Consider the following 14183-nt stretch of genomic DNA (forward strand, 5'->3'; position numbering starts at 1 on the left):
TGTGATATTTGCACATCATTGAAAGCGGTTTGTTCGTGCAGGAATGGAGAATTATCTCGCCATGGAGATCGATTTCGAGCTGCTGAAGCAGAGCGGGATTGGGATTGTTCAGACATGTGACCGTCGTGTGCAGCCTGTATTAAATCTGAAATGATATTGCGATGATAGGGTGAGAACATCTTCCCGCGTTGGTGGGAAGCTGGATTGGGTTGCTTTGATGTGGCGGTAGGGTTGGGATCGAATAGGGTGTCTTCGTAGATATCGGATACTGTTCTGTTCAGCTTGGGAACGCCAATCTGATTCTGGCTATCTTGCTCACTGAAATCTGCGGCTGCAATGGCATCAACACGTAAGTAATCATCCATCCATCCACCAACGCTGGGGTATTTGTCCTCACCATTGGACATAGACCTTGAACCATTATCATGATCGTCAGGGTATGTTGCATGTGAAGTAACAGGAGAGTTATGACTCTGTGTGGAAACAGAAGGCGGTAGAGATAATGAAAATGACTTATCGTCCTCCGCTGGCTGTTGTTGGTGCTGCTGCTGCTGCTGCTGCTGTTGTTGTTGTTGTTGACGTTGTTGATGATGACGTTGTTGCTGCTCCAAGATGGCCCTTCTCATTGCCAGATCCACCTCTGACCGTTCGCAACCACGAGACGACTGATCAATGGACTGGAGAAAGGCACTCTGGACAGGAGTATGGTCTGGAGTAGGGAGAGGCTTTGTAGAAGTAGACGACGAAGTCAACTGCTCTGGACAGTTGAAGCCTGAGGGAGGATATGACGACACGGAGGGATTGAGTGGCGACACAGTACCAGTTGCAGGAGCTGATAACTCCGAGGCAGCTCTATTATATTGATACTGGTTATAAAGCGCACGTTGACGTGGCCGTGATGGCGTCCTCTGAAGTCTCTGCTGCTGGTTATTGTTGCTGCTGCTGTTGCTGTTGCTGTTGCTGTTGCTGTTGGAATTGGTGCTACAGCAGAACTTGACAGGACCTAGAAAATTATTCCAACTATTGCTGTCAAGCGGAAGCCCACTCTGTAACAGCATGGACGAGTAGTTGTCCTGGTCATAGGACGAGTCCTCGAAGGGAGGCGTTGAGTTGTGTATTCTGATGGGCGGGGTGTGTGATGTTTGCGACAATCCGACTGGAGATGGGAAGGTGCTTTCTGGCATAGACACGACGCCGGGGTCTTGGTAGAAGGAGCAGAAGTCTGTGGGAGGAGAGTTCTGGGGTGAGAACGCGGCCGCAGAGCAAGCGGGAGAATGTACGGGAGACACAACAGCTGAGGAGCCGGGTGGCGGTGACTGGGAAGGAACGGGAGTGAGAGGAGTTGCGTAGTAGAATTGCGCGTGTTCAAGCTGCTGCAACTGCTGCTGAAGCTGCGCGTCCAGAGGGAGATCGCCGAGCAAGTGCTGCGAGGAAGAAAACTGAAGACGGTGGCGGAGAGGGTTGTATTGGTCAACTCTGTCGCCGTCGTCGTTATTCTGCAGGTTCCTAGAGTTTAGATGTGGTTGTTGAAAGAGGGGCGACTCAGACTGTGGATGTGGTGTTTGGTGTGGAGGAGTGGTTGGGGGATAGTGGGCGAGCATGTCGAAGAGAGTAAGGATGGGGCCCGCTTACGGTATATATATATATAAGATTATACATATAAACCGTAAACTGTAAACCCTATATGGGGGGGGTTATGCGGAAAATATGCGTATATATAACAGAATGTATGGAAATGGGGGTGGGTGACTGAGGAGTTGGATGGGCAATTTAGGGTTTTTCAAGTCTTGAAGAGTGGCGAAAACGACAAAACTCTCAAGACTTGGGATGGTATGAGGAAGAGAGGAACCGAAACAAACAATAGATAAGATGGAGTACAGGTGCAAGGTTAGGGGTTGATGGGAACAAGAGATTGCAAAAGAGATTAAACGGTTGTCCCTTTTCTTTCTATGGAGCTTGCTGTGTATGTATGTGGTGAATGTTGCTTGTATGTTTTTCTATATGTGGGTTGTTTTGTAGCTGTTCTCTGCTCTCTTGCGGCGGGGATGTTCTATTGTATTTGTACTGAGCCCTGTTCTGCCGGCTTGGCGTATTTTTCTCTGGTTTTGGCTCACTCGCGTACTGAGTATTTCGCGCTCGGTTTTTTTGCTTTTTGCACCGCCCAGGTACCAGGGTTGGCAGGTTTAGCTTTTCAAAAAAAAAAAAAAAAAAAAAAAAAAAAAAAAAAAAAAGGATAACTATCGGCCAAGATCTGGGTCTAACCAAGTTCGGATCCTTGTCGGCTAGAGGCTCCGCTTTGGGTTTTTGCGTTTCTTTCTTCGAACCTTTTTTTTTTAAAAAAAACTAGCTTGTTCTTGTTTGGGGACGGAGGGTTGCAATTAGCGCGGTATTTTGTCTCAGTCATTCCGATCCGCATAAAAGCAATGCACTCTGTACTACTTTTCTTCGCTCTCCGACGTCGAACGTCCAACGGGAGGTTGTTGGGTTCGGCGAGGAAATTGGAGAAGACGAATGTGATAGTGAATAATAAATGACTATATGGAACAGCTATGACGATGGCTGTGTTGCGTGCGTAGGATACTTCGGGCTTCGAGAATCAGGTTTGGCCGACGGGAGAATCGGTGATATCAGCAGCAGGGGAGAAAGAATATGTGGTGACTAATCAATACGATTAGAGAGTCAGGTGGAATAAAAATGAAGCTATATCAGGAAATCTGATTAAAATGCCTGCTTTATTTGTATAATCAATTGATCATTAGGGGGAAGGTTGGAGAAGATATGATTAAAACTGAGACAAGAATCACCCTCTAAGAACGAGATGGTGGCCTTGAGCCTATAAATCAGACAACAGTCTAACTACCAAACTCTCCCAATCCGTTCTCTCATCATCATCATCATAATCATCATCATCATACATACATACCCTAGGAAGAGTTTGGTAGCATCATTGCAGCCCATCAACCGGAACCCACCAAAAAATGGGAAAAACAGGAATAACATGATGATCAGAAACAACACTGGGGCACACATGACATCTGGCAAGCTGTCGTGTCTACAAGAACCCCGACTCCTGCTGCCTCTCTTCACCCCCGAACCTTAGATCAGTACACGTCAAGTAATGTCATACCAATGTTATGTTGACCAAATCCAAATTTGGGCTGGCCCTTTCATCTGCTCTGACCACTCCAGCATCTCCCCCTCCGAGAAGGATCCAGAATGCCCCAGTTGTTAGTAGTACCTAACTAGTCTCCTGTTACTAACCATTGCAGCTGAGCAATTATTGATAATTATAACAAAGTGACCTTTGTGCACAACTTCAACCGGGCATTTCAAAGCCATGATGCTATTAATTACCTATTTTCTTAATCCCAACATTTAGCGCCCTGGCGTATCTAATTTTTCCTCACGTTTTCTCTCGTAGAAATCTCGTCGTATTATTTTCGGCATTCCGATACAAACTTCTTAAAGTTCTTGGCGTTTTTCTGTTGTGTCATTCCCCTATGACGTCGCACTCATGGGGTGTGTGTCACACCACTGGCATCCTGGAGATGATTGCAAATTTCCATGATTCCATGTTACAGCTAAGTGTACGGAGTACATGTAATGTACACAAATAATAAATATGCACGCTAATGCCCGACGCTTGCATGTCCATGCGACTCCAGGGATCCTACGTCGGCCTAGGATAACGCTCCAACGCCTGTGCAGTTTTAGCGCTCCCGCGCTACAAAAATATCGGGCCCGGGAGTGAAAATCTTTTCCTTTCCGCGGTCATTCGAGTCCGAACGTTGGGCATGTACTCCGAGCGCATATGTAAATACTCACTTCAATTCAATCAATGCCTATTCATGTTGATCAGCGGGATTTCGCCGAACGAAAGTGTTAATATTTCAGTTTTAGGTTCTTCCTCCCATAACAGTTATTGCTAAAATCAACCAGTGATCAAAGTCGAGTGAGGTATACTCCGTACTAAACCCGGGAGAGAGTCGACATCAGCCGAATGATTCCGGAAAAGCCACGAATTGAGTCAATAATACCCCGAGGGAAATAATAGCTCCTTTCCTATTTCTCATCAATCTTCGGGAACTTTCTTCTCACCTACCGAAATTCAATCACCCACTTATTCTACTCTACGAAAACAAAAGCACATGAAAATTCTCAAGAATGATGGTGACTAGTAAAACATTCTACCTAGGTACATATTTCAACGAGCTGAACTACTACCAACCTACATACAACGTAGCGATGACACTTGCCCGTCATCTTGCATTGTCCAACCCCAACAGAGTGCCGACCTTTATCCTATGCATCTGAACACATGGACCGCATGCCTGAATGCTGCATTACAGGCCGGTTGCAACACTCTAGGCATGTGGGTAATAATGATATCCGTCTTTGAAGATACTCCGATAAACTAGGAAAAAAAAAGAAAGAAAGAAAGAAAGAAAAAGAAAACAACTCTATGCACGACAAACTGCCCCGCAACAAACAATTTTGACCGATGAGATCAAAATGAGATCAAATGCCAGCACATCAAAAAACAAAATACATCGCCAAGCTAGGCGACCAATAAAATCCTGCAGAAATATCAGGCTTCTTCCACAACAATCCCAACCGTCCATCTTTCAGCCACACCCTCCCCTGCAGGTACCCCGTCTCACTACCAAATTGACAAATAGCACTGTTTCACACGCGATGACACTTGACCACTTTCACCACATCATCCCAACCTTCTACATGTGATGGGCGCTAGCTATGGAGCATTGGCACGGAATGCATCAGCCACCCTGTTCGGCGAACCCGGAATATTCAAAACGGATTTACTAGCGTCCCGCACAGCCACTTCTTCGAAATCATTTATCCAGAGAAAATATTTCGGCCGAGAAAAATACGCCAGCCAATGAAGGGAGAATAATAAATTTCTTCTTTGTCATTGGCTAGTTTTCCAATATTTTTTTTTATTAAAAAAAATATTAAATAAATTCTTTTGAAAAACCGTGGGATTTTCTAGGTTGAGACCGACTGTACCACAGTTCCAGTGCTTCATCTCAGGATTTCAGGTACTGTTTATCCACGAATTTACTCCTGCCTCTACCATGAACACGTATCGTTTGGCTTCTTGCTCGATTTTCACTGCTTAGTTCCTAGGAAAATGTATTGCCTAGATCAAATCACTGGACTTGCATCTCAGCAGAAAACAGAATGTAAAATACCATCAACTGGCTGCAAACAGCAAATTCCTAACCGAAACATATACGCATGTGAACAGGTTACTGGCATTTCTAGATATCTTATACGGAACTAGCGGGTTCCTTGTATAGCCGCTGTATTCAGTAACTTTCATGTACTCAATATCAGAACAATAACGTACTTCACCATATATATACACTATTTACCGACTAACTTCAAACTTGACATCATGCCATGCATAAATGAATAAATCCATCGATGGACAATTAATGCAATAACAATATCAACACCTAATCTCTACTTCGGAAAATAAAACTTAAATGTATCCATGGACGCTGCATAGGCATCAATACCCGGATCAGTGGAACGGCCATACCTAGCTAGCCACGGTATGAACATCACGTCCCCTTCATGCTTTCAGACCGATGGAGTCAAAATCTGATACCAGGCTACCATTATTATTTTCCTGCTTGACTTCCTGTTGATGAAAAATGCGACAATTTTCGACAAATTTCACCATTAGGTTTTAGGCACAACATCCTACTAAAATATCCTACCTCGGTAGGCATGCACTGCACACACAGCTAACTTTATCCTAGGGTTCCCCCGTTTCGTGTGCTGCGACAAGCAGTCAGCTCGAAATTTTTTTCCCCTTCAAGGTTATTTTGTTTCTCTTGAACCGCTCTTTTCTACCTCCTCATGAATCATATATGGGTTATTGCTTCATAATGTGTCTTGAGTAATGCGGAAATGACTCGAAAAACTTAGGAGCAATTGCTGGTGAGTAAAGTACTGGATACTAGCTGGGTAGCTCGTTAGGTATAAATTCTGCAAGTAACTAGTAACTAATATTATTAATATTAGTAATAGCTCAATTTTTTCTTTTTTCTTTTTTTTTTTTACTAGTTGGTTTATTTAGTTTATTAGATTTATACAATAATTTAGATATATAGTTAGTTATATTTGTTAGAATTTATAATACTCAAAAATAAAATAATAATTTAAGTAATTTAAATATTTGGTAAAATGTGAAGTAAGAATATATTATATATATGAAAAGAATCTATGAATGATTCTTTAAATATAGTTAATCCTTTTATTATACCTAATATAATATAAAGTATATAAAGTTATGTCACTTTATTTTTATAAAAATTGTTAAAAAAATTAACTTAGTAGGGACATTTAAACATCTTAATTTTTATATTGAACAATATAAACATCCTTTTAATGTGCAATAAGTTTGATTTATGTTTTGATTAAATAAATGATTTTTTTAATTATTTATTTGTTTACCTTTAATTTTTCGTATGTTCTCCGGCGATTGAGCACCTTGGATATTGGTCCACAAACCAGACCGTAACTTATAATTCTGTCCACGTGAAACTAATGTCACAGGGCGGGCTCGTTTTTCCAGTCCTCGCGTGGTACGTTATGACTTTGATTCGGCTCCTGTGAACGGTAAACATTTCGCTTCTAATTATTATTGATTTGCTCTATCTCTTTCCTCTCCTGTGCTTTCGGACGAGATCGGGTGGGCGGAGGAACTAAGAAACGGTCGGGTCCCATTATCCGAGAGAGAATGGGTATATATCCATGGAAATTCAAAATTAAGCGCTGTGAAATAACTCTGTATGAACATAAAAATTAAAATAGAGTAAAATACTGATGAACAGTTGAAGTAGAGATAACTTTCCTTGTTATCCTTGATTTTTAAATATGTTCCGGTTTGGGGGTTTACGTTGGCTTAAAGTCTTGTAATTTGCAAACAAAAACTTCACCAGCATCCGGCCATACCAAGGTTCCGTAACTTAAAATAACCCCATCGAAAGTAAAACCACAAAGTAGGTAAAATATGAAAAAGTATGAAATCCGTCAACTTTTATCAGCATTTTGCGAAAATTTAAGTTCATCTGTTTTTGTTTATTAGCACTGTTAAATAATAGGTTCTGAGAAAGAATCCTCTCCGAACACAAGACAAGTTAAGCAAGCTTATGACCCAGTTCATAATCATTGAGCCAGGGCCCCACATTCCAGGATAACTACTTCACAAATACGTAAATGCGTACGCAGCCCGAAATCCCATAGGCTCACCCCAAACCCCGAGAAGTCCCTGGGGTGGGGGTAGAGCATTTCACAGGGTGCCCAACAGGACCAATAGCCCTGTTACTCAGCTTTCATTGTTTCATCCCTGGTATGTGACTACTACATAGGTACCTTTGGAGATTTCTCAAAGCTGGATTTTTGTGCAGTACATCTTTATTTTACTTTCAATTTGGACCCTTTGTGTTTTTTGCACAGGCTACGATTTGCATTACCAAGTGGTCGGGTTCTTGATTCATGTCAATATCATAGAATTGCTGCGCGTCCCCATAGACTTGTCTCAGGGAACGTAGGCAATTAGATAACATTGTTATTTTGCACCTGAAGAAGAGATTGACAAGATTAAGCTGTGCTGAAATAATCTTGTTCTCTTCATGCACAACATGAACGTGCTGATCCCACATGCACCTAAACTGGCGTAAAATGTTTATTCACGATGGCATCTCGCTCTTCATCATGTCTCATCCTATCAATTTGATGAGAAGGCGTCTCATGGAGATATAACTAGTGTGTGAATATACAAAATCTTAAGGTCGTGCTTACTAGCTGAACATGCTGAAGGCTGGCTGAGTGTCAATGCCTTGCTTTTACAAGAGTCAACCATTTTCACCCAATCCACCCGAGTTAAGATAGAAAGTTTCATGGTTCATCAGACAAAAGATGCTTAAGTTTTCTTCTCCATCTGGTACTTCATCATGAACTTGAAACAACTTGCCGAAGTTTTTAATTACCCCGTCTAACGGTTCAGAACCAAAAAACAAGCGACAAAAACCAAACCCGAGAATATCACTCCCCGCATAACCTAAACCTGTTGTGCAACCAGAATCTTTTTCATCATCAGAGATCGCCAGTGTGGATGTGCCGTTGGCCTGAATTTTAAGGCCTTCAAACCATAAAGGGATCAAGTGCACGTAGTTATGCAGCATGGATTATTATTAATCGCCGAAGCTGTCAAAGCTCTCCAAACAACCTGCTTCAAGTCGTAAGCCACATAACTACGCAAACATCCGGAAACAATTCCACACGGGGCGGGAAGCTCAGCCACAAGACTCAGGCCACAGCAGCCGACCATTGCAGTCGGACTTTGTCGGAAAAAGAATGATTTTTGTCAGTTGTTTAAAATCGGGTGCACATGCACGTTGCTTGACATTCACCGACCTACAGATTTCAACAACAACAGCGCTAAACAAAAAAAGGAAAAAGAAAATAGAAGATATCGAAAAGAAAAGAAGAATAAGAAGAAAAGAAAGTGTCTTTCGGTTTCCAAGCAGGACCCGCGATCCGGTCATTTTGACATCCGTTTCTCCGGGGTTCTTGTTGTACTATACATGGAATCTAAAACCGCTGAGCGAATGCAGATGCTTAAATAACCCTGGCTACATAATTTCTGTTGAAGGGTTTGGTTTAGGAAATAATACCAAGGGTTTTAAAACATGATGATATGTATAGTACTATGTTTAGAGTGTTTATGAAGAAGTATTTATTCAAAGCTCCTGTTTCCTGGTTTTATGCTGCATAGTAACTTGTTTTTTGAAACCATTGAGAAATTAATGACATAGGTAATTTATCACTCTATAATACATACATGTATTGATACATTGCAAAAATAGTGCAGGTTAATTGGTTATCCAATAGTTAATAGCTTTTACTTCTTAACTTTTCTACAAATCTTTCTATCTAGAGATTTACTGTGTAAATATAAATCTCAAAGCTTCTCAAGAACAGCTCTAAACAAGTAAACTTATAACATCTATGTGAATTCATATTATCCTTAACAAGTCACTTTAAGCTATATTAGAGTTTTAAAACTAACTTCTTTCTTGATATGAAAAATATGTCAGCTCCACACATTTTACCATTTATCAAAAGAAAATCAAAAAAATTCATCATTTTGTGAAAATAATGAGAATCTTTTTGACAGAGAAATAGAATTGATTGTGTTTGTATGAAATACTATTGTGAATACAAGGCAAGCTAAAAGATCTAATAACTTGAATTGTTAAGTAAAACAAACATCTATAGACACAGATACTGATAATTATTAACATGAGAAGCACTTATATTCAAGCTGAAAATGCAAGATTTCACATAACATAGCTATTCAAATCTGAAACATGATGCTCTGGTTTTGAATCTATGTCCTAGACTGAGAAGAGTCAGACACAGAAGTAATACAGTCATTTTGACTCAAAATAATCATCACTAGCTACATCTCATAGCTTCTTCTGCTGTTTTAATCTTTGTGTGGGAATGTAGGTTCTGCTTAAATGTTGTTGTCCTAAGTGACTATCAATTCCTTTTGATGCATAACTGCGGCTACTAGATTACCTGCTACATTTCCCCATTCAAATATCTATCGCAGAAATCCATTTACAGATCAGAAATTCTCAGTTCCGCTTACATACATGGCTGGCCCGACATTACTTTGTTGTTGTATTATATACCTACATCAGCGTATCAGCATATTATTTTAGTTGATACTACGGCTACCCTAAACACGTGCCTCTCCATATATATGTTGTAAAATGTCAGTTAGCAGGTACAATGTGAGATTTATGATAGATTTTAAAATAAAACATTGCAAAATAATCTGTAATAAAAATTAAGTCTTAAGCTATGGTCAGCTGTGATCAAGTTGAATTCTTTCCCAAGATAGAGAATATAGAATTTATTAGAAAGTGCTGTTGTGATCAAGCAATATTCTACAAAAAAACTTACTGTTAACATCAGAAAAATGATCTCCAGTAACTATTTTGTAAGAGTTTTTTTTTCTCGAGTTACTAATATAATTCTCAAGCAAGTAAACAAACAATCAATTAAAAATATTTCAATTAAAATAACTTAAATAGCAAAAATTTGCTAGTTCAATTAGTTTTAAATTTCATTAAATAATAATTACTTTCTTAGCTAATGTTTAGTAAGAATGTCATTAATTATCTTTTATTTACAGTGTTTTCATTTTTATCTCTTATTTTGTTGGTAAGAATCTAATATTAAATTTAATTAAATATCATATAAAGCTTCAATAGTCACTACTATTTCCAAAAATATAAATATAATAAAGTCAAATATGAGAATAAAAAAATTATTCAAAAATAATTCGAGAATTTAAAAATATAATTACAGAGTATAAAATTTTAAAATAAATATTATTTACAACTTTAATAAACTTTACAATAAAAGCTTTATATTAATATTACAATTATTATTATTAAATATTATAATTGAGAAAAACTTCTATAATTTAAATATTAAAAAATAAATAACTATAATTATAATTAAAATAGTAAGTATATTAGATTAAATCTTATCTTTATATTATTTTTAAAGGTTAAAAATTTTAAAATATTAATTTTCTAAATTATAAAATAACTAAATATTCTATATTAAAAAAGTAAATAAACTTGAGATTAAATAATTTATTAAAATATTTATATCAACTATTATTTTTATAATATTAATAGTTATTTATATAAAATATATTCAAATCTATATTGGAAATACAATTATTTTATTTATATTAATATATATATCTTATTCTTTAATATTTTTAATATCAATATTTTTATAGTTTTAAAGTATATACATAATAACTTAGTTAAGCAATGCATATAATTTAAATTTAATATACTTAAAAATTTGAATTCTTAAACATAAATTCTACTATATACATAAAATATATAATTTAAATTATTCAAAATGCTTTTATTACTACTAATATAAATGTCTCTTAATTCAGATTAAATTATTTAAAGATCTAAGATTTAACTTAAAATTTTATCTTTTAGTCAACAGATCTAGTAATTATTAATTAATGTTTTAAATTTTTTAAATATTTAAAGATCTCTTTAATTAAGCTGACAGATAAAAAATTAAATTTTTTATAAAATAAAAACTTGAAAACTTTACAATTTAAAAATAAGTTTAAATTAAATTAATAAATCTAAAAGTATTTAAAAATTCTTATCAATTTATCTGACAAATAAATATGATTAAAAATCTGATAAGATAAAAACTTAAAAGTTTTTCTTATAGTTTAAAAATATATTAAATTAATTATTAAAATTTATAAATATTAAAAAATTCTTACTAATTAATCTGATAAATATATACAATTAAGAGTTTAATATAATAAAATCTTATAAATTTTTCTTATAATTTAAAAAACTCTAGATTAAAGTATTAAAAATTATATAAATATTTAAAAATTTTCATCAATTAACTTAATAAGATTAAAAATTTAATAAAATAAAAACTTAAGCTTTTTAAATCTAAGAAGTTTAAATTAAATTATCAAAATCTACAAGTTTTTAAAAATTCTTATCAATTAACTTAGCAAATATATGATTAAAAATTTAATTAAATGAAACTTAAAATTTCTTATAGTTCAAAAAATTTAAACTATATTATCAAAATCTACAAGTATTTAGGAATTCACATCAATTAATCCGGTAAATAAATAAGATTAAAAATTTAGTAAAATAAAACTTAAGCTTATTAAATTCTTAAAAATTCTTATCAATTAACTTGGTAAATGAATAAGATTAAAAATTTATTAAGATAAAAGCTTAAGATCTCTTCTTATAATCTCAAAAAGTCTAAATTAAATTATATAATTTGTAGGTATTTAGAAATTCTCATTAATTAATCTGACATTGAAATAAAATTAAAATTCAAATAAGATCTCATTTTAAAGTTTAAAAAAAATCTAGATTAGATTTTAAAATCTTCAAGTTTGAAAGCAATCAACATTTATCAATTTGAAGTAGTATCAAAATATTTTTACTATGAATCACAAAGAGAAGTAAAAGCATATGAAATCTAATCACTGAATTCAATGTGAAGAGGAATTAACAAGGAATGAAACTTCTATCTCATCTGCCTAAAATTACTGAATAGTCTTTTATTCAATCCTCTCCACCCTTATCAGCTGAGCGTAGGTCATATGCACGAGCACTGCAGAGGTGCAGCAATTGTAATACAGTTAAAGCATGCAAGAAAAAGATATCCTGAGCCTAGTTTTTTTTAATTAAAATAGTGATAGTTGAGTTTTAACTCCAGGATGCCCAAGAAGCAACCCAGTCTGATCAGATACAGGGTGGAATATCGTTAGTTAATGATATCTTACAATCTAAATCCTATCTCAAGGAAACTAAACAATCATTTTGCCACACAACGTCCACTGATGATGTTCTGACCCAGGCACTCTAAACCGTCTTCTTGATATGCCCTGTTTGGCAGAAGCTGATGGTATAATAATACTACCAGTTATGATTCCAAAAGGAATCATGACTACATTCCCTTGCTCCTCTGTTCCCACCCTGCCACCATACTCGTGCAAACCTGACATCGGCGACAACAAAGACGGTATTTTTCTGATAGTTTTGTTCTGACATTGTTTGCCGAGGCTGCAAATCTGGGTCCCTGATTTCGTCATGGCTCAATGAAAATACCTCGAAGACTGCAATTGTCGTTAGCAGGAGCCGCGGATTTTCGTCGACTTCTACTAATTTCTATTTGATCCCAAATTTTTCTCACATTGACAGATACTCCGGGAGGCCAAGGGATGATGGGTTAAAGGGAAGGCTCAAAAGCTCCACTCCCTTCCAGTCGAACCGTCCTTACAGCGGGGGATATAAATGATGGAAAAGTCCAGTCTTAATATTGCTGCATGAAAGATGGCTGACAAAAGTGCAGCGCCGACATTTCTCCGCTACGCGCACTGGTCGCGGCTATCCCACTTCCGCATTCCTCTGCAGCATGCTTCCATTTCTCTTTGGTAGTTGTAGGCTTAACTCTTGTAACCACGCTTGCTCTGGCCTTCGTGCTTTGGGAATAGAGGGCACGTGATTTACATGTGATAAACCAACGGTAACTATTGAAAGATGGACTACTTCTACTAAGAATCCCCTATCTTCAACTCTGATAAAAGACACTCAAATAACTCGAATAACTGCTTCCTATTTGATCAACTTCTTGATGATTATGATGATGGCTCCAGTGAGCATGTCTGGAAATTCAAACGAGCAGATACACATGCATCTAAAGAATAGCCAGTCACAACTTCAGAGGTTTCTATCATTGAGGGTGATATTGATGATCTTAATTGCGCTGGAGGATGATTCCCATTTGAAAATCTTGCTTCCTTAACTGATGACGCACTGCCTCAGACCAAACCAGATCACTTCTACGGTGCGTGTCCTGAACAGCTTGATTGCCAAGTCCGCAAAGAGGTTAGCAACCATACCATACCATCAATACAGGATCCACTGGCAACAAATTTCTTTCTAGAAGCAAAAGGCCCCTGATGAATACTTGGCGGCCGTTACACAACAGGTTTGTTATGGTGGTGCTCTAGGAGCCCGAGAGATTGCCATCCCTTCGGCCATACCAAAAAGATGAATCAATCTATAACAACAACGCCTATACTCTTACATCAACTTATCATTGCGGTCAACTCAAACTATACACTATTCATCTCAGCCCAGGCTGCTGTCCTGAGTATATATTATGACTCAGCTGAATACTTGGGGCGTGACTGGTAACTTGGAAACTTTTCGGCAAGGAGCATCCACCTACCGAAATACTCGAGATTGGGCAAAGGGAACGAGGGATTAATTTATTAGCGTGGCAGATGAAAGATTCTCAGAGGCCGAGTCCCAATGCAATCAATTCTGTATCTCAGCACAGGACGAGCTCCGGCATAGCTTTACGTTAGATGACTCCGATGTTTCAACTGATGAAACCAAGGGTGCGCAATGGAGCTTTGTTGCTCCAAACAAAGACGTGGAAGATGAGACCTAGATTCTGCCCAAAGTTTCAGAGATTAACTGGAACTACCAATGCGGTAGCCATATTATTGACGAAGTAATGTGGATTTCTATTGCATA

The 14183-nt window shown here is 37.2% G+C and overlaps 2 protein-coding genes across 2 annotated transcripts in view; one reads left to right on the forward strand and one right to left on the reverse strand.

The window, feature by feature from the left end:
- Positions 1–1601, reverse strand: part of PAAG_12332 (hypothetical protein) — a gene marked incomplete at both ends in the record, with an annotated part of 2634 nt that extends 1033 nt beyond the window's left edge. The window contains one exon of the mRNA XM_015847835.1: positions 15–1601. Within this exon, the coding sequence (XP_015702526.1) occupies positions 15–1601 (1587 nt within the window). The remainder of the gene's footprint in view (positions 1–14) is intronic.
- Positions 1602–13691: 12090 nt separating this feature from the next.
- PAAG_12333 (hypothetical protein) lies at positions 13692–14097 on the forward strand (the record flags this gene model as incomplete). The annotated part of the gene is made up of 2 exons (XM_015847836.1): positions 13692–13794; positions 13928–14097. 2 exons carry the CDS (start codon positions 13692–13694, stop codon positions 14095–14097), a joined length of 273 nt encoding a protein of 90 aa, XP_015702527.1.
- Positions 14098–14183: the final 86 nt, after the last annotated feature.

This window comes from Paracoccidioides lutzii (assembly GCF_000150705.2).
Source record: "Paracoccidioides lutzii Pb01 unplaced genomic scaffold supercont2.22, whole genome shotgun sequence".
NCBI lineage: Eukaryota > Fungi > Ascomycota > Eurotiomycetes > Onygenales > Ajellomycetaceae > Paracoccidioides > Paracoccidioides lutzii.